This window comes from Sorex fumeus, unplaced genomic scaffold (genome assembly GCF_029834395.1).
Source record: "Sorex fumeus unplaced genomic scaffold, SorFum_2.1 ptg000001l, whole genome shotgun sequence".
NCBI lineage: Eukaryota > Metazoa > Chordata > Mammalia > Eulipotyphla > Soricidae > Sorex > Sorex fumeus.
Genome location: NW_026606058.1, coordinates 2,245,869 through 2,258,238, shown reverse-complemented (window position 1 = coordinate 2,258,238; position 12,370 = coordinate 2,245,869). Strand labels below are relative to the sequence as shown.

General features: G+C 58.5%; 1 protein-coding gene across 1 annotated transcript; it reads left to right on the top strand.

Moving 5' to 3' along the window:
• Positions 1 to 3,082: 3,082 nt before the first annotated feature.
• CDC42SE1 (CDC42 small effector 1) lies at positions 3,083 to 10,223 on the top strand. Its single transcript, XM_056112574.1, has 5 exons — positions 3,083 to 3,187; positions 6,237 to 6,524; positions 7,014 to 7,124; positions 9,412 to 9,500; positions 9,810 to 10,223. The coding sequence occupies exons 2-4, from the start codon at positions 6,471 to 6,473 to the stop codon at positions 9,484 to 9,486; spliced, it is 240 nt and encodes a 79-aa protein (XP_055968549.1). The 5' UTR covers positions 3,083 to 3,187; positions 6,237 to 6,470; the 3' UTR covers positions 9,487 to 9,500; positions 9,810 to 10,223.
• Positions 10,224 to 12,370: the final 2,147 nt, after the last annotated feature.

Sequence of the window (12,370 nt, the reverse complement as noted above, 5' to 3'; positions counted from 1 at the left end):
CAGGAGTGGCCCCCCCCAAAGCAAAAACAAAAACTGACAAAAATCCTGAATAAATTGTTACAGAATTCCACACACACATATATATATATAATATGTGTTATATATTACAGATCTAATTACTATTTATAAATTGTTACAGAATTCTGCATTCTGCATTTATATCACATATATATGCATATATGTAATTACCGTTTGACTATCTGCCTGGTTTTTATATCTCATCCTTTCCAACCCCCTCCTGATCAAATGCTGGGCACATAATAGGGTTCTTTAAAAAACAGAATTATGTTGGTGGTGGGATGATGCAATTGTTTTATTTTAAAGTATCAGACACTTTAGAAATTATCTGGTACATTGTGAAGCCCTACAGCCGGTTTGAGTAGAGCCCAGTCTGATCCATCTGTGAGGTGCTACCCATTGACAGTTGCACAGAGCTTTATGTAACCCTGTATCAATAGTCTCAAGACATAAAGGAATTCTTAGTTCCCGTGATCACATGGGTTAGGATCCTTGATTCTGATCTGAGCGGTGGAAATGTCAAAGGTGGTGGAGAGCTAGTTTGAATCTAAGAACGGGAAACTGCTCTTTGATAAACTGACTTCTTATAAAAGAGCAGAGAAACGCACAGAAACTGCCCAAACTTACTGAGTATCGGGCAACCTTACCTTGCAATCAAAGGAACAACAAGAAATATCGCGGAAATGCTCATTTAAAGAGCCCCAAACCTCTGGCTATCCCACTGACTTAAGAGAACTGAACTAAAGGCAGGATTCCATCCCTGTCTTTGCATGGCCCACCTCACCCGACATCTCTGACCCCCGAGCAAGAGATGGAATAGCTCAGAACACTCTGGGGTGTGGCCCTTCCTCCTGCACTTCCTCCCAAACGAGGCACAAATTGAGAGCACCAAGTCCAGTTTAGAAAGACATGCATACAAGCAAGCACTTGCTGGCATTCAAAAATCAAATCAACATACTGGCTTTGCAGAAAACCGAAGCTAAATGGTCATTAGGAATGAACATTTTATTTCCTTATTGTTGTGTTGGGGCCACACCCAGTGGTGCTCAGGGTCTAGTCCCAGCTCTGTGTTTGGGGTTTCCTCCAGACCAAGCTCAGAGGACCACAAGGCAGAAGAGATCAAAGCTGATCCTCCCACACGTGAAGCATGCCTCCAGTCCCAATAAGGACAAAAAAATGTTTAATTGAGAACAGAATGGATTTACTTTTCAGGCTTCCCCAGTCCAGTAAGCTTGTGTTCCTCGTCCATCTTTTGGTACCTTATATCTAAAAGGGCTTGGACAGTGCCTTGAACCACAACGGGATGCTTCATAACAACAGGTCCTGTCAGCTTTTCTTTTAAATAAAGATGTCTCTAAACATCATTCTCACCCTTTCAGCAAACATATGTATAAAAAACCACACCAGACCCTCCCAAACACCCTTTGAGTGGACCCCGGGTGGGAGTCCAGGGCCTACCCAGACATACCCAGGCCTACCCAGGGTCTTGCTGTGTCATGGTGCCCCTGGGGGAGGGGACGGCAGAGCTCTGCAGGCTCATTCCAGGGACCTCCTGGCCTTGGACTTTCCCAGCAACCAGGTCTCCCCCCCACCCTTCCACACCAGTCTTTCTTCCCCCAAAGCTACCTCTGGGCTTGGTGATTTCAGAATAGGATCAGGCAGCTTCTCAGGAGCCCTCGCCACCCACCCCCAGGCTGCCTTTCTTTCTTTGAGCTGGGGTTACCCAAAAAGAGGCCCGAGATGCTTATTGATTCAATCCTTTCCCATCCAAGTCACTCCTCCAGAGGCCAGTAAGTTTGGGGGTGAAGGTAGGCAGCGGTGGGGGGGGGAGGCCAATACACTTATGCATGCAGAGGGGAGTCGAGGCTGATCGGCCAACACCGACTCGTGCAAAAAGGCAGTGAACCGATTCCGGGGTTGAATCGGGCTGAATAGGGCACAGGCATATTCAGCCTCGGACCTAGGAGGACACGCCGGGAAGTCGTGTCCCTGCACCTGCAGGCTGGCGGCGAAGGTCTGCGAGCAGCACTGGACACGGCTGGGGAGGCCGCCTGCCCGGCTGTCCTTGTCCACGGCGCTGCCTCCCCTCCCCGGGGACCGTCCCCCACCTCCTGCCCATCCCCGTTGGAGCGGCAGCCCCCGGCCCCCCGCCCGGGTCGCTCTACCTGTGCTCAGGGAGTGAGCGGCGCGTTCCGGGGGCGGCGGGAGCGCTCGGGGTGCGCCGGGGTGCTCGGGGCTGCAGGTGGGCGAGCGGCGGGGCTGGCGGCTTTGTCTCTGCTCTCCCGCCGCAGAGGCTCGGCTCGGGCTACCCCTGCAATGCGGCCCCTCCCGGCCGGCTCGGCTCATTCAAGCGATAGGCTCGGAGCGCGGGCGGGGGCGCGGGCTGCGGAGCGGAGGGGCCCAGTGGGCGGCGCGCGCGCGTCCCGGCCCCGCACCCGGCCCGGCTGCGGGGAAGGGGCGAGTCACTGCGCCGGTGCGCGGGTGGGGGTGCGGGTGGGTGCGGGGGGAGGACCGTCTCGGGATGCCGGGGAGGGAGAGCGCCCCTGCTCCCCCGGGGGAGGGGTCTCGGCTTCGCGAGGGTCCGGGCAGGGCGTGGAGAGCCGCACCCGTCCTCCCCCGCGGCCGCCCCCCTGCCGCTCGCCCCTCCGCCCCCCGGATCGCGAAAACCGGGGGGATCGGGGCGGAGAGACGCATCGCATCCCCGTCCTCCCAGCTGGTCCCCGCGTCCCGCCGAGCGCAGGCCCAGGGGTGAGCCCCCAGCACCTGCTTTGGGCGGCTGCGACCCCAAAACGAGGAAAGGGGGGGCGCGCACCGGCCAGCCCGACCCTCGCGGGGCAGAGCGGGCAGGGGGGGACGCGATGCTTGTGCGAACCTGGGCACGGGGCGGGCACGGGCAGGGGAGGACCCCCCGGCCGCCGCTCCGCTGTCCCCGGCGGCTGCGGGCGGGGGTCGCGGCGGGTGCCCGGGCCGTGCGCCCAGGGCGCAGGGCCCGCTCCCCTCCCCGCCGTGTCGTCAGCGCGTCGCCGCCGCTTCCGTCCGCGGCGGCCCCACCCCTGCCGGCCGCCCTGGGCTCCCGCAGCGCCGACGCCCGCCCGGGATCCCCTCCGCGCTGCCCACCCGAGCGGAGCCCCCGGCCGCCGCGCCGCGCCCCGATGCCCGCGCCCTGCAGGTGAGCGGCCGCCCGGCTGCGGCGGGGGCGCCGGCGGGGAGGGGGGCGGCGGCCCCGCACCCTGCGGGCCCTGGGGTGCCGCGGGCCGGGCCTGCGGGTTCCGAGCGGGCCCCCGGGGCGGCCGGGCGCGCGATCGGGGGTCGGGCCGGGCGCCCCCCGCTCCCTCCGGCGCCCCCGGGAGCCGCGCGCAGGGGCCGCCCGCGCCCCTGGCCGCCCCCGGGAGCCGCCGCTCGGCCCTTTCTCTTTCTCTTTCTCCCTCCCGGCTGCCCCCCGCGAGGGCTGCGGGGCCCCGGGCCGCAGGCGGCGGGACCGGGCGAACCGGTTTGCGGCCCGGACCGGGCCGGGGAGCCGCCGCCTCTGCGCACGCTTCCTCCCCGGACCCGCGCCCACCCCTGCTGGGCCTGGCCGGGGCCCCCCCGCGACCTTGGCGGCCTGTCCCCGCCCCGACTGCTGGGCCCGGGCCGGTGGCGGGGCTCAGGGCCCCGGCCCCGCCGCCTTCCGCTCCTGGGCGCGAGGAAGTGGCCGGCGCGTCCTGCTGGCCCGCCCGCCCGGCCAGCAGCCCGCGGGGCTTCGCTCCCCTCGCTGTCCCCTCGCTGTCCCCTCGCTGTCCCCTCGCTGTCCGAGGTTTGTTTCGAAGGCCGCTGCCAGCCGATCGCTCTCACTTCCTTCCTGGCCCCCTCCCCACCTCTGCACCCCCACCCCCAAGTCCCTCTGCCCCCACCCGCCCCCCACCCGCAGGCTGCTGAGACCCTGGTGTTTTCTGTCCCGGGCATGGAATTTCCTGGTCATTTCTCATCATCGTGGGTCCTTGATGCCAAGAGTCCCGCTCACACACGCCCTCCACCCAGCCCGGAGAGGGAACAGAACCCTTCTTGTTCCCTCCAGTCTCCTTCCCATCTGCCCTCCCTCCAACCCCCTCCGCCGGACTCTGGTGTGTGTGTGGGGGGCGGCGGCCAGTCCCAGCCTCGCCTTTCTGGTGGTGTTGAGGGTTTCCTCTGATTCTCCATTGTTCCGCCATCCCCACCCTCCCCTCGGCTCTCAGCAGCCACCACCAGCCGTGGTGGCCGGCCGCTGCTCCATTCCCCGCTGGGCACCACTGCCCGTTCTGGCCAGCCCTGTGCTCCCTTCCTCAGGCCCTCACTTGCCCCCCTGGACCCTGACTCAAGACAGTGCGCCAAGACACAGCCCAGTTCTCACTTCCTGGGGTCTGGGGTGTCAGAGCACCAAGGTTCCGGCCAGAGCCTCGCTCATGAAATGCCTTGCCCCTAGTCGTCGTAGATTCTTTGGGGTTACCCGTATTTCAGTTGTGGTTTGTTCTGGTTTAGGGTGGAGGCTGGTGCTCAGGGCTGATTCCTGGGGGTACTCGGGGTACTGGAGATGGAACCAGGGTCTGCCGTGTGCAGGTGCTCTGCTCAGGGTCGCATTGCTCCAGCCCTGTCTACCCGTATTTTGAGACCAGGGGCGGGAAGCAAGGCAGAGGACATTCAAGTTGTCCTCCACTCTGGCCGTGATGAAAGGGGAAGTTCCTTCTCGGTTCTGTCTGGCTGTCTGCTGCAGCTTGGCTGGCGGGAGGACGGGGAGGACAGGTCCCAGCATGACGCGGGCTGGGGATCTGGCCCTTGGGGGCGGGAGGCAGAGAGGAGCAGCACACAGGATAGGACATGTGGAGAGGGTGGGGAGACAGGGAAAAGATTGCTCACGGAACACCAGGTTCGCACGGGGGCCTGCAGCCGGTACACAGGTGACCTGTGCGGTCAGATCCTCGCAAAGACACGCTTCGCCACCTGGGTGTTGGAGCTGCGTGCGTACAAGGCAGGGTCCTGACCAGGCCCGGTCACCAGCAGACCGAGAAGCAGAGGAGAGCATCGGGAAGGCCTGAAGGTCATGTCCTCAGAGGTGCTGTTAATGGGTTCTGGGAGAGTCTCTTCTGGGGGAAATGACACTGTGGTGGCAGCAGGAAAGTGAAAACTTTTCCCCCTGGAGTCTCTCCAGCTTCTCCAGGCTTCCGGGCCTCTCCGGGTCTTAAAAGATAGGTGTTCGCCATGGTTTGGAAGCCGGCCCCACGTGCTGGGGGTACAGGCAGTTGGGATGGAGAAGGAACCACTAAGTAAATGATGATTGGGGGGGATCGCCCGGGATGGGAGATGTGCGCTGAAAGTAGACCGAGGACCAAACACGATGGCCTCTCAGTGTCTGTATTGCAAATCATAATGCCCAAGATTAGAGAGTAAGAAGGATTGTACCTGCCACAGAGGCAGGGAGTGGGGTGGGGTGGGGTTGGCGGGAGGGACACTGGGAACATCGGTGGTGGAAATGTGCACCGGTGGAGGGATGGGTGCTCGAACATCATTTGACTGAAATGCAGTTATGCAAGTTTGTAACTGTGTCTCACGGTGATCCGATCAAACTTCTTAAGAAATTTTTTTAAGTGAAAAAGAAATGAAATGTAAGCTCATCACAAAAAAAAAATATGTATATATATATATAGGTGTTCAGGGGAAGGTGAGGCAAGAGGAGGGGCAGGGCAGGGACCTTGTTTTGAGAACAAAAAACCACTATTTCCTCCTCTCCTGTTCTGGGTGGAGGAGGTGGGGCTCGAGCGGGCCCTGCTCTGCTCACTTCTTTTTTTGTTTCTTTGTTGTTTGGGGGGCCACACCTGGTGATGTGCGGGGGGTTACTCCTGGCTCTGCACTCAGGAATCTCTTCTGATGGTGCTCGGGGGACCAGGGGATGCTGGGGATTGACCTGGGTTGGGATTGACGTGGGTGGGCTGCGTGCAAGGCGAGTGCCCTGAGCACTGTCCTGTCTCTGCAGCCCTGACTGCTCATTTCTGCCGCTCTCCTCTGCTTCCTCACTGCCTGCAGACCTTCCCCCTTCCTGGCCCCAGACCAACTGCTCCTTCCTTCGGAAGAGTCCGACCGGGAGTTTCTCACGTTTGGGGGAGATGAGTGGTACGGTGTGGGACTGAATCCACTAAAGGAGACCGAGGTGTGGCTGCAAGGGAGGGGCTTCTGCTGACCTCCCCCTCTTCTCCCCTGTGCTCCCGCAGGGCTGCCGGCTGAGGAAGACCCTCTGCGCACCCTCCTGCCCCCCTCGGGCTCTGACCAGCTTACGCTGACTCTGAGGCTCGGCACCGCTCTGCACAGACTTCACTTTCTCTCCATCGGGGTCTCTCATCCCCCCGCCCCCACCCAGGGAGCTGAAGAGTGGGTGTCCCGAGAACCAGAGCTAAAGCCCTCTGGGGCTTTCTAGCACAAGAGTGAAACTGGAACCGTCAGGGAACATGAGTGACTTCTGGCACAAACTGGGCTGCTGTGTGGTAGAGAAACCCCAGCCGGTGAGTCTCCCTGCGCCCGCCCCACCCCAGCACCCAGAAATCAGTTACCAGATCCTGTGACCTTCTGGGGCCTGTTCTCCCAGAAGGCCCTTCTCGGCCCCTGCTCTCCAGAGTGTGTCGGTGTTCGGAGTGTCCGAGGAGCGAGGGAAGGTGGAAGGTGAAAGGCATGTCCAGCCCTGGCTGTCACTGCCTCGTCGTTGCCTTTCTGAGCTGGACAGGGGCAGCGGGCGGAGCTTCATGCCTGTCCACTGCCCCATTGTTTCCTCACAGGCACAGGGGACTTTGCGTGGCCTTTGTCCCCTCTCTCCCTGCAGGCCGCTGCGCTCCCTCCCTGGCTGGCCTCGGCGTTCCCTGGGGTCCCCTCCCCAAATGCGATGTTTCCCCGTGGGACCCTTCGCTCCCGCCTTCATGGCCCTGCAGTCTCTGTGCTTTTTCTCTGGGCCCAGCCGAGGGGGCTTCCGCCCTAACAGCCCTGTCTTGTCCAAGCAGAAGAAGAAGAGGAGACGGATCGATCGGACCATGATCGGGGAACCAATGAATTTTGTCCACCTGACCCACATTGGCTCTGGGGAGATGGGGGCCGGAGACGGCCTTGCCATGGTAACTGGGGATGGAGAGAGGTTGATGTGGGCTGCGGTCTAGCGTTGTTCCCCTTTCTGAGAACCGAAGCAGGGAGCATACCAGAGCACACCGCAAGGAAGTAAGAATGGAGGATTCGAACCAGAGAGCAGTGCGGCGGGCAGGACTAACCCCGGTTCCATCCAGTGATGGTCCCTTGCACAGAGCTAGGAGTGATCCTTGAGAACTGCCAGGCGTGGCCCAAAAGCCCAAAAAGGAAAAAGAAGCTAGGCTCCAAAGCTGTCTAGGGGTGCTCAAGTGGAACCCTCAAAGCCCTGGACTTGGTCCCTGCTACTTCAGTGTCCTCCGAGTGACCTGGAGTTGCACAGCACCCAAAACCGAAAATAATCTAGAGGGGCTGGAGTGATAGCACAGCGGGTAGGGCGTTTGCCTTGCACAAGGCTGACCCAGATTCGATTCCTAGCATCCCATATCGTCCCCTGAGCACCGTCAGGAGTGATTCCTGAATGCAGAGCCAGGAGTAACCCCTGTGCATTGCCAGGTGTGACTCAAATTTTTTTTTTCCTGTGAAACAAGATGCTTTTTATAACAATTCTTGCTTAGCAAGATGTGACAGAGGGCCAGAGAGGTAGTAAGTACGGTGAATAAGCTGCCTGCCTTACATGTGGCCAACCCGGGAACCCGGGTTCGATCCCTAGTATCCCATACAATCCCCGAGCACCACCAGGAGTGATTCCTGAGTGCAGAGCCAGGAGTAACCCCTGTGCATTGCCAGGTGTGACCCAAATTTTTTTTTTCCTGTGAAACAAGATGCTTTTTATAACAATTCTTGCTTAGCAAGATGTGACAGAGGGCCAGAGAGGTAGTAAGTACGGTGAATAAGCTGCCTGCCTTACATGTGGCCAACCCGGGAACCCGGGTTCGATCCCTAGTATCCCATACAATCCCCGAGCACCACCAGGAGTGATTCCTGAGTGCAGAGCCAGGAGTAACCCCTGTGCATTGCCAGGTGTGACCCAAATTTTTTTTTTCCTGTGAAACAAGATGCTTTTTATAACAATTCTTGCTTAGCAAGATGTGACAGAGGGCCAGAGAGGTAGTAAGTACGGTGAATAAGCTGCCTGCCTTACATGTGGCCAACCTGGGAACCCGGGTTCGATCCCTGGTATCCCATACAGTCCCCGAGCACCACCAGGAGTGATTCCTGAGTGCAGAGCCAGGAGTAACCCCTGAGCACCACCAGGTGTGACCCAAAAAAAGGAGAAAGAAGAAATACATCGAGACAAGCAGGTGAAATACATATTCAAGGCAGAAATTTAGGGCAGAACAGGCATTTAGAAAGCAAGCCAGATCCTAGGATTTTAGGGACTGGAGCAATAATATCCCAGGGAAGATGCTTGCCTTTCAAGCGGCCAACCCAGGTTCTATCCCCAGCACCTCACAGGGTACCCCAAGCACCAGCAGAAGGAATTCTCAAGTGCAGAGCTAGGAGTAACCCCTGAGCATCAATGAGTGTAGCCCCAAACCCCGAAACAAAAACAAGCAGAACCTAGGGTTTTATATAGACAAATTTATTGGTTTGTTTGTTTGTTTTTGCTTTTTGGGTCACACCAGGCGATGCACAGGGGTTATTCCTGGTTCATGCACTCAGGAATTACTCCTGGCCGTGCTCGGGGGGCCATATGGTAGGAATCGAACCCGGCCATATGGGAGGAACGCCCTACGCTCTGTGCTATCACCCCAGCCCCGAGACAAATTTATTCTGATCCCAGGGATGGGACCCAGCACCTCGCTCATGTGAGGGCATGTGTTCTCCTGCTGGGCTATGTCTCCAGCCCAGAATTGAGGGTTCTAGTCCTTGTCAGCACCAGAGACCCAGCATTTCCGAGCTACAGCTGCGGCTGGGGCGCCGTGTTTGACCACATGCCTTGTATGTGGGAGGCACTGGGTTCTGCCCCCAACACTGCCCAGAAGGAACGGTCAGTGTTACGACCAGCACCGCTGCTGGACGTGTCAGGGCAGGAAGGAGCAGACGCCTCTGTCCTCCTCAATCATGGCTGATGTGATTTCTGCTTAGTTCGGAATGTGGGCCTGGAGGTAGCGCAGGGGTCTCCACTTGGGACAGCGCTCAGTTCCTAAGAGCGTCTCTGCGAGTGTCCGCCCAGACCCACTGGCTCTCTTCCTCCTCGCGGGTCTGTGTGAAGGACGCAGCGGTGCCTCCCTGGGAGGGAGGTTTGCAGCTTGTGGACTGGATTTCTCTCTGAAGAAAGGGGTTCGACCTCTTCCAGGGCTCACTGTGCTCTCCCAGACAGGTGCTGTTCAGGAGCAGATGAGATCCAAGGGGAACCGAGACAGGCCATGGAGCAATTCTAGGGGCTTGTAACGCCCCCAGGGACGGTGAGTGTCCAGCAGCCCTGCCTCAGGAAGCCCAGGCCTGTGGTGGAAGATGCAGAAGAGGAGAGGGATGGTCCGCATGAGGGGAGTTTCTTCCAAAGCCTCAGTTTCTGCTCCAGCGCGAGAGCACAGTGGGGAAGGCACTGCCTTGCAGCTAGCCACCCCGGTTTGATCCCAGCATCCCACATGATCCCCCAAGCCCTGGTAGGAGTGATCCCTGGGTACTGGGTGTGGCCCCCAAACCAAAGCGAACCAACCAAAGCCCCGATTGCTTCGAGACTGTAATCTGCCTTTCTTCCTCTCCTTCTGCAGATCAGGCTCTGCTGTCCGGAAGTCTCCACTCTGTCTAGCCCAGAAAAGATGCCTCCTCCCACCAGATTGCTCTTAGTCCCTGTGACCCCTGACCCCACCTTTCTCTGCCTGACAGTGCCTCGGAAGGCTGGGGGGGCTGGACTCCCTCCGTCCCTCTAGCTGGAGCCCCTCCTGGAGATGGGGTCCAGGCAGTAGGACTGGCTGGCCAGAGAGCCTAGCAGAAGCCCTGGACACTCGGATCTGATATGGGAATGTGGGGAGACTGTTCCCTCCTCCTGAATGATGGTCAGGGTGCCGTCTGCTCTGAATCCCTGGACTCCTCACCTGGGGTCGGTGGGTGGGGTCGGCCTTGCTGAGACGCTCCCTCCCCTCGTCCTCCCCTCCTGGAAAGACTGCGGCAAGTCGGGCGGGGCTGGGAGGGCGTTCTCGTTCACTGTCTCTCATCTGGAGCGATGGCTTCCCCTGCGTCTTTCTCCCTTCGTCTCTCCAGCCAGGCCTCTGCTCAGTGTCTCTGTGGCATTCTGAGCTCCTAGCAGCTTTCCTTTTTTTTTTTTTTCTTTTTTTAAACATTTAATTTGAATTCTGTTAGTCACCCCCATCCTGTTCACACCGCCCCCATGAAAAACGCCCGTTTCCCACTGAGGGAGCATTCAGAGGTAGATCTCAACCCAACGACATTCCGTTGACCTTTTTGAGGACCTGCGGACCTTCTGCCAACCTCCCTGCTGGCTCAGGTGAGCAGACAGAGGGGAGCTGCAGAGAAGCCCAGGAAGCGGCGGCGCCAGGGGAGGAGGTGTGAGGGGCTTCCAGACCCCTGAGAATAGGAAGGCTGGTAGGAAAATAGGCTGAAAGTCCTCAGCGATGAATTGAGGCGCCCTGAGACTCTCCGAGCATCAGACCACTGGGGATTTCTCAGCCGACGTCCATATAGCCCCCTCTAGGCCCTGGGATTTTCCACGGAGGCCACAGGTGAAAACTGTTAGGGAACCAACTGACCAAAAGACCACCAGTGGGAAGCTGTTGAAAGGGGGGCATGGTCAGGAAAAGGCTGAGAAATTCTGACCTAGTGCAAGACTTGTAGACCATGCTTCTCTGACGTTCAGGCTCGATAATTCTTTGCAGTGGGGACTGTCATGTGCATTTTAGGACGTTTAGCAGTATCTCTGGTCCATCCTTTAATGTCAACCCCAAAATGTCCCCAGACATTGCCAAATGTCTACGAGGGAGCAAAATACTCCCCACCCCTCCCCATCCCGCCACACTCTAACAGCCAAGATCCTTAAAGTGGTTTTCACACACACACACACACCATCCCATTCCCTTCCCCTTACTCACCCTGCGCCTCAGCCTTGGATGAACTGGGCCCCTGGTGACAAGCCCAACACAATCTCCAAACCGTTCTTTCGGGCTCGCCTGGGTCCCCATCTCTGATGGGTACGACACAGGATCCTTCAGGGGAAGGGCCTCCCCATCTCCGTCTCTGCGCCCTGTCCTAGAAGCAGGCGCGGCTGAGGCTCAGGGAGTTCTGTCTGCGGACCAGCAACCGTGGCCACTGCCCGCCCCGCTCAAAAGTCCGGTGGGAAGTGGCGGGGGGACGGGGTCTAAAGGCATTTTCGGTTTTCTCAGGTGTCCTTTGTTCTGGCCCCTGCCCGGCAGAACAGATGGGACAAGTTCCTGCTGACTCCATCCCGGGGACTCTTGTCCGACGGGAACAGGGCTGGGAGACGCGGAAAGCCAGGCCCGCTCTGCCCGGCCCACCGCCCCTCGGCTGTGCCACTGTCTACAGTGTTCCAGCTGGAGTGCGTTTACTACGAGTTTTTCCCCCCAGTTTCACTTCTGATGGGTCCTTTTCGCTTCTCACTTACTCAGACCCAGCCCAGCAGGCTGCCCTGAAAGTACCTCACCAGCCTGGAGACGCTGGTGCTGGGGGGGGGGGTCGCTCAGCCGTAGTGCTCCGGCCTCGCCTTTGAGCCCCCGAGTGGGGCCTCCCGAACCCCAAAGGGTAAAAAAAACCTGAGGCTACAGAGCAGGTTAGAAAGATGAGGCGATGGGGAGGGGAGACAACACCCCTGGGACCTCAGGTCGCCCAGATCTTCAGCCTTACTCCGCCGTCTCCTCTGGACACAGCCTTCTCTCCGGTGCTCTCTCTTCACTTTTCTCCAAGTATATTAAGCGTGTGCCACCATCACCAGAGTGATGGGAATGAGAGGTATAATTTATATTAAAAACTTATTGGACTTTTAAATACTTTTTTTTTTTTCAAATAAAAATGTAAGCAAAAGAGTCCCAGAGTAATCTCTTAGGCGTGTGTTGGCTGGATGTGGTTGGGGCAGGGATTTCCCGGAAGGTGGCTAATGGATTTTGTCAACAACAATTTGCCTTCCTGAGGCAAGTGTGTACTAGTGAAGGCTGGGAGGCCACCATCAGCCTCTATCCTTGGCTTTTATCCGTGATTTTTGTCTGAGAAAAATGTTATTGTTTGGGCTGAAGCCGTAGAACAATAGGTTGGGCATTTTCTCTGAAGCAACCCACCTGGGTTTAGCCTCCAGTACCCCATGTTG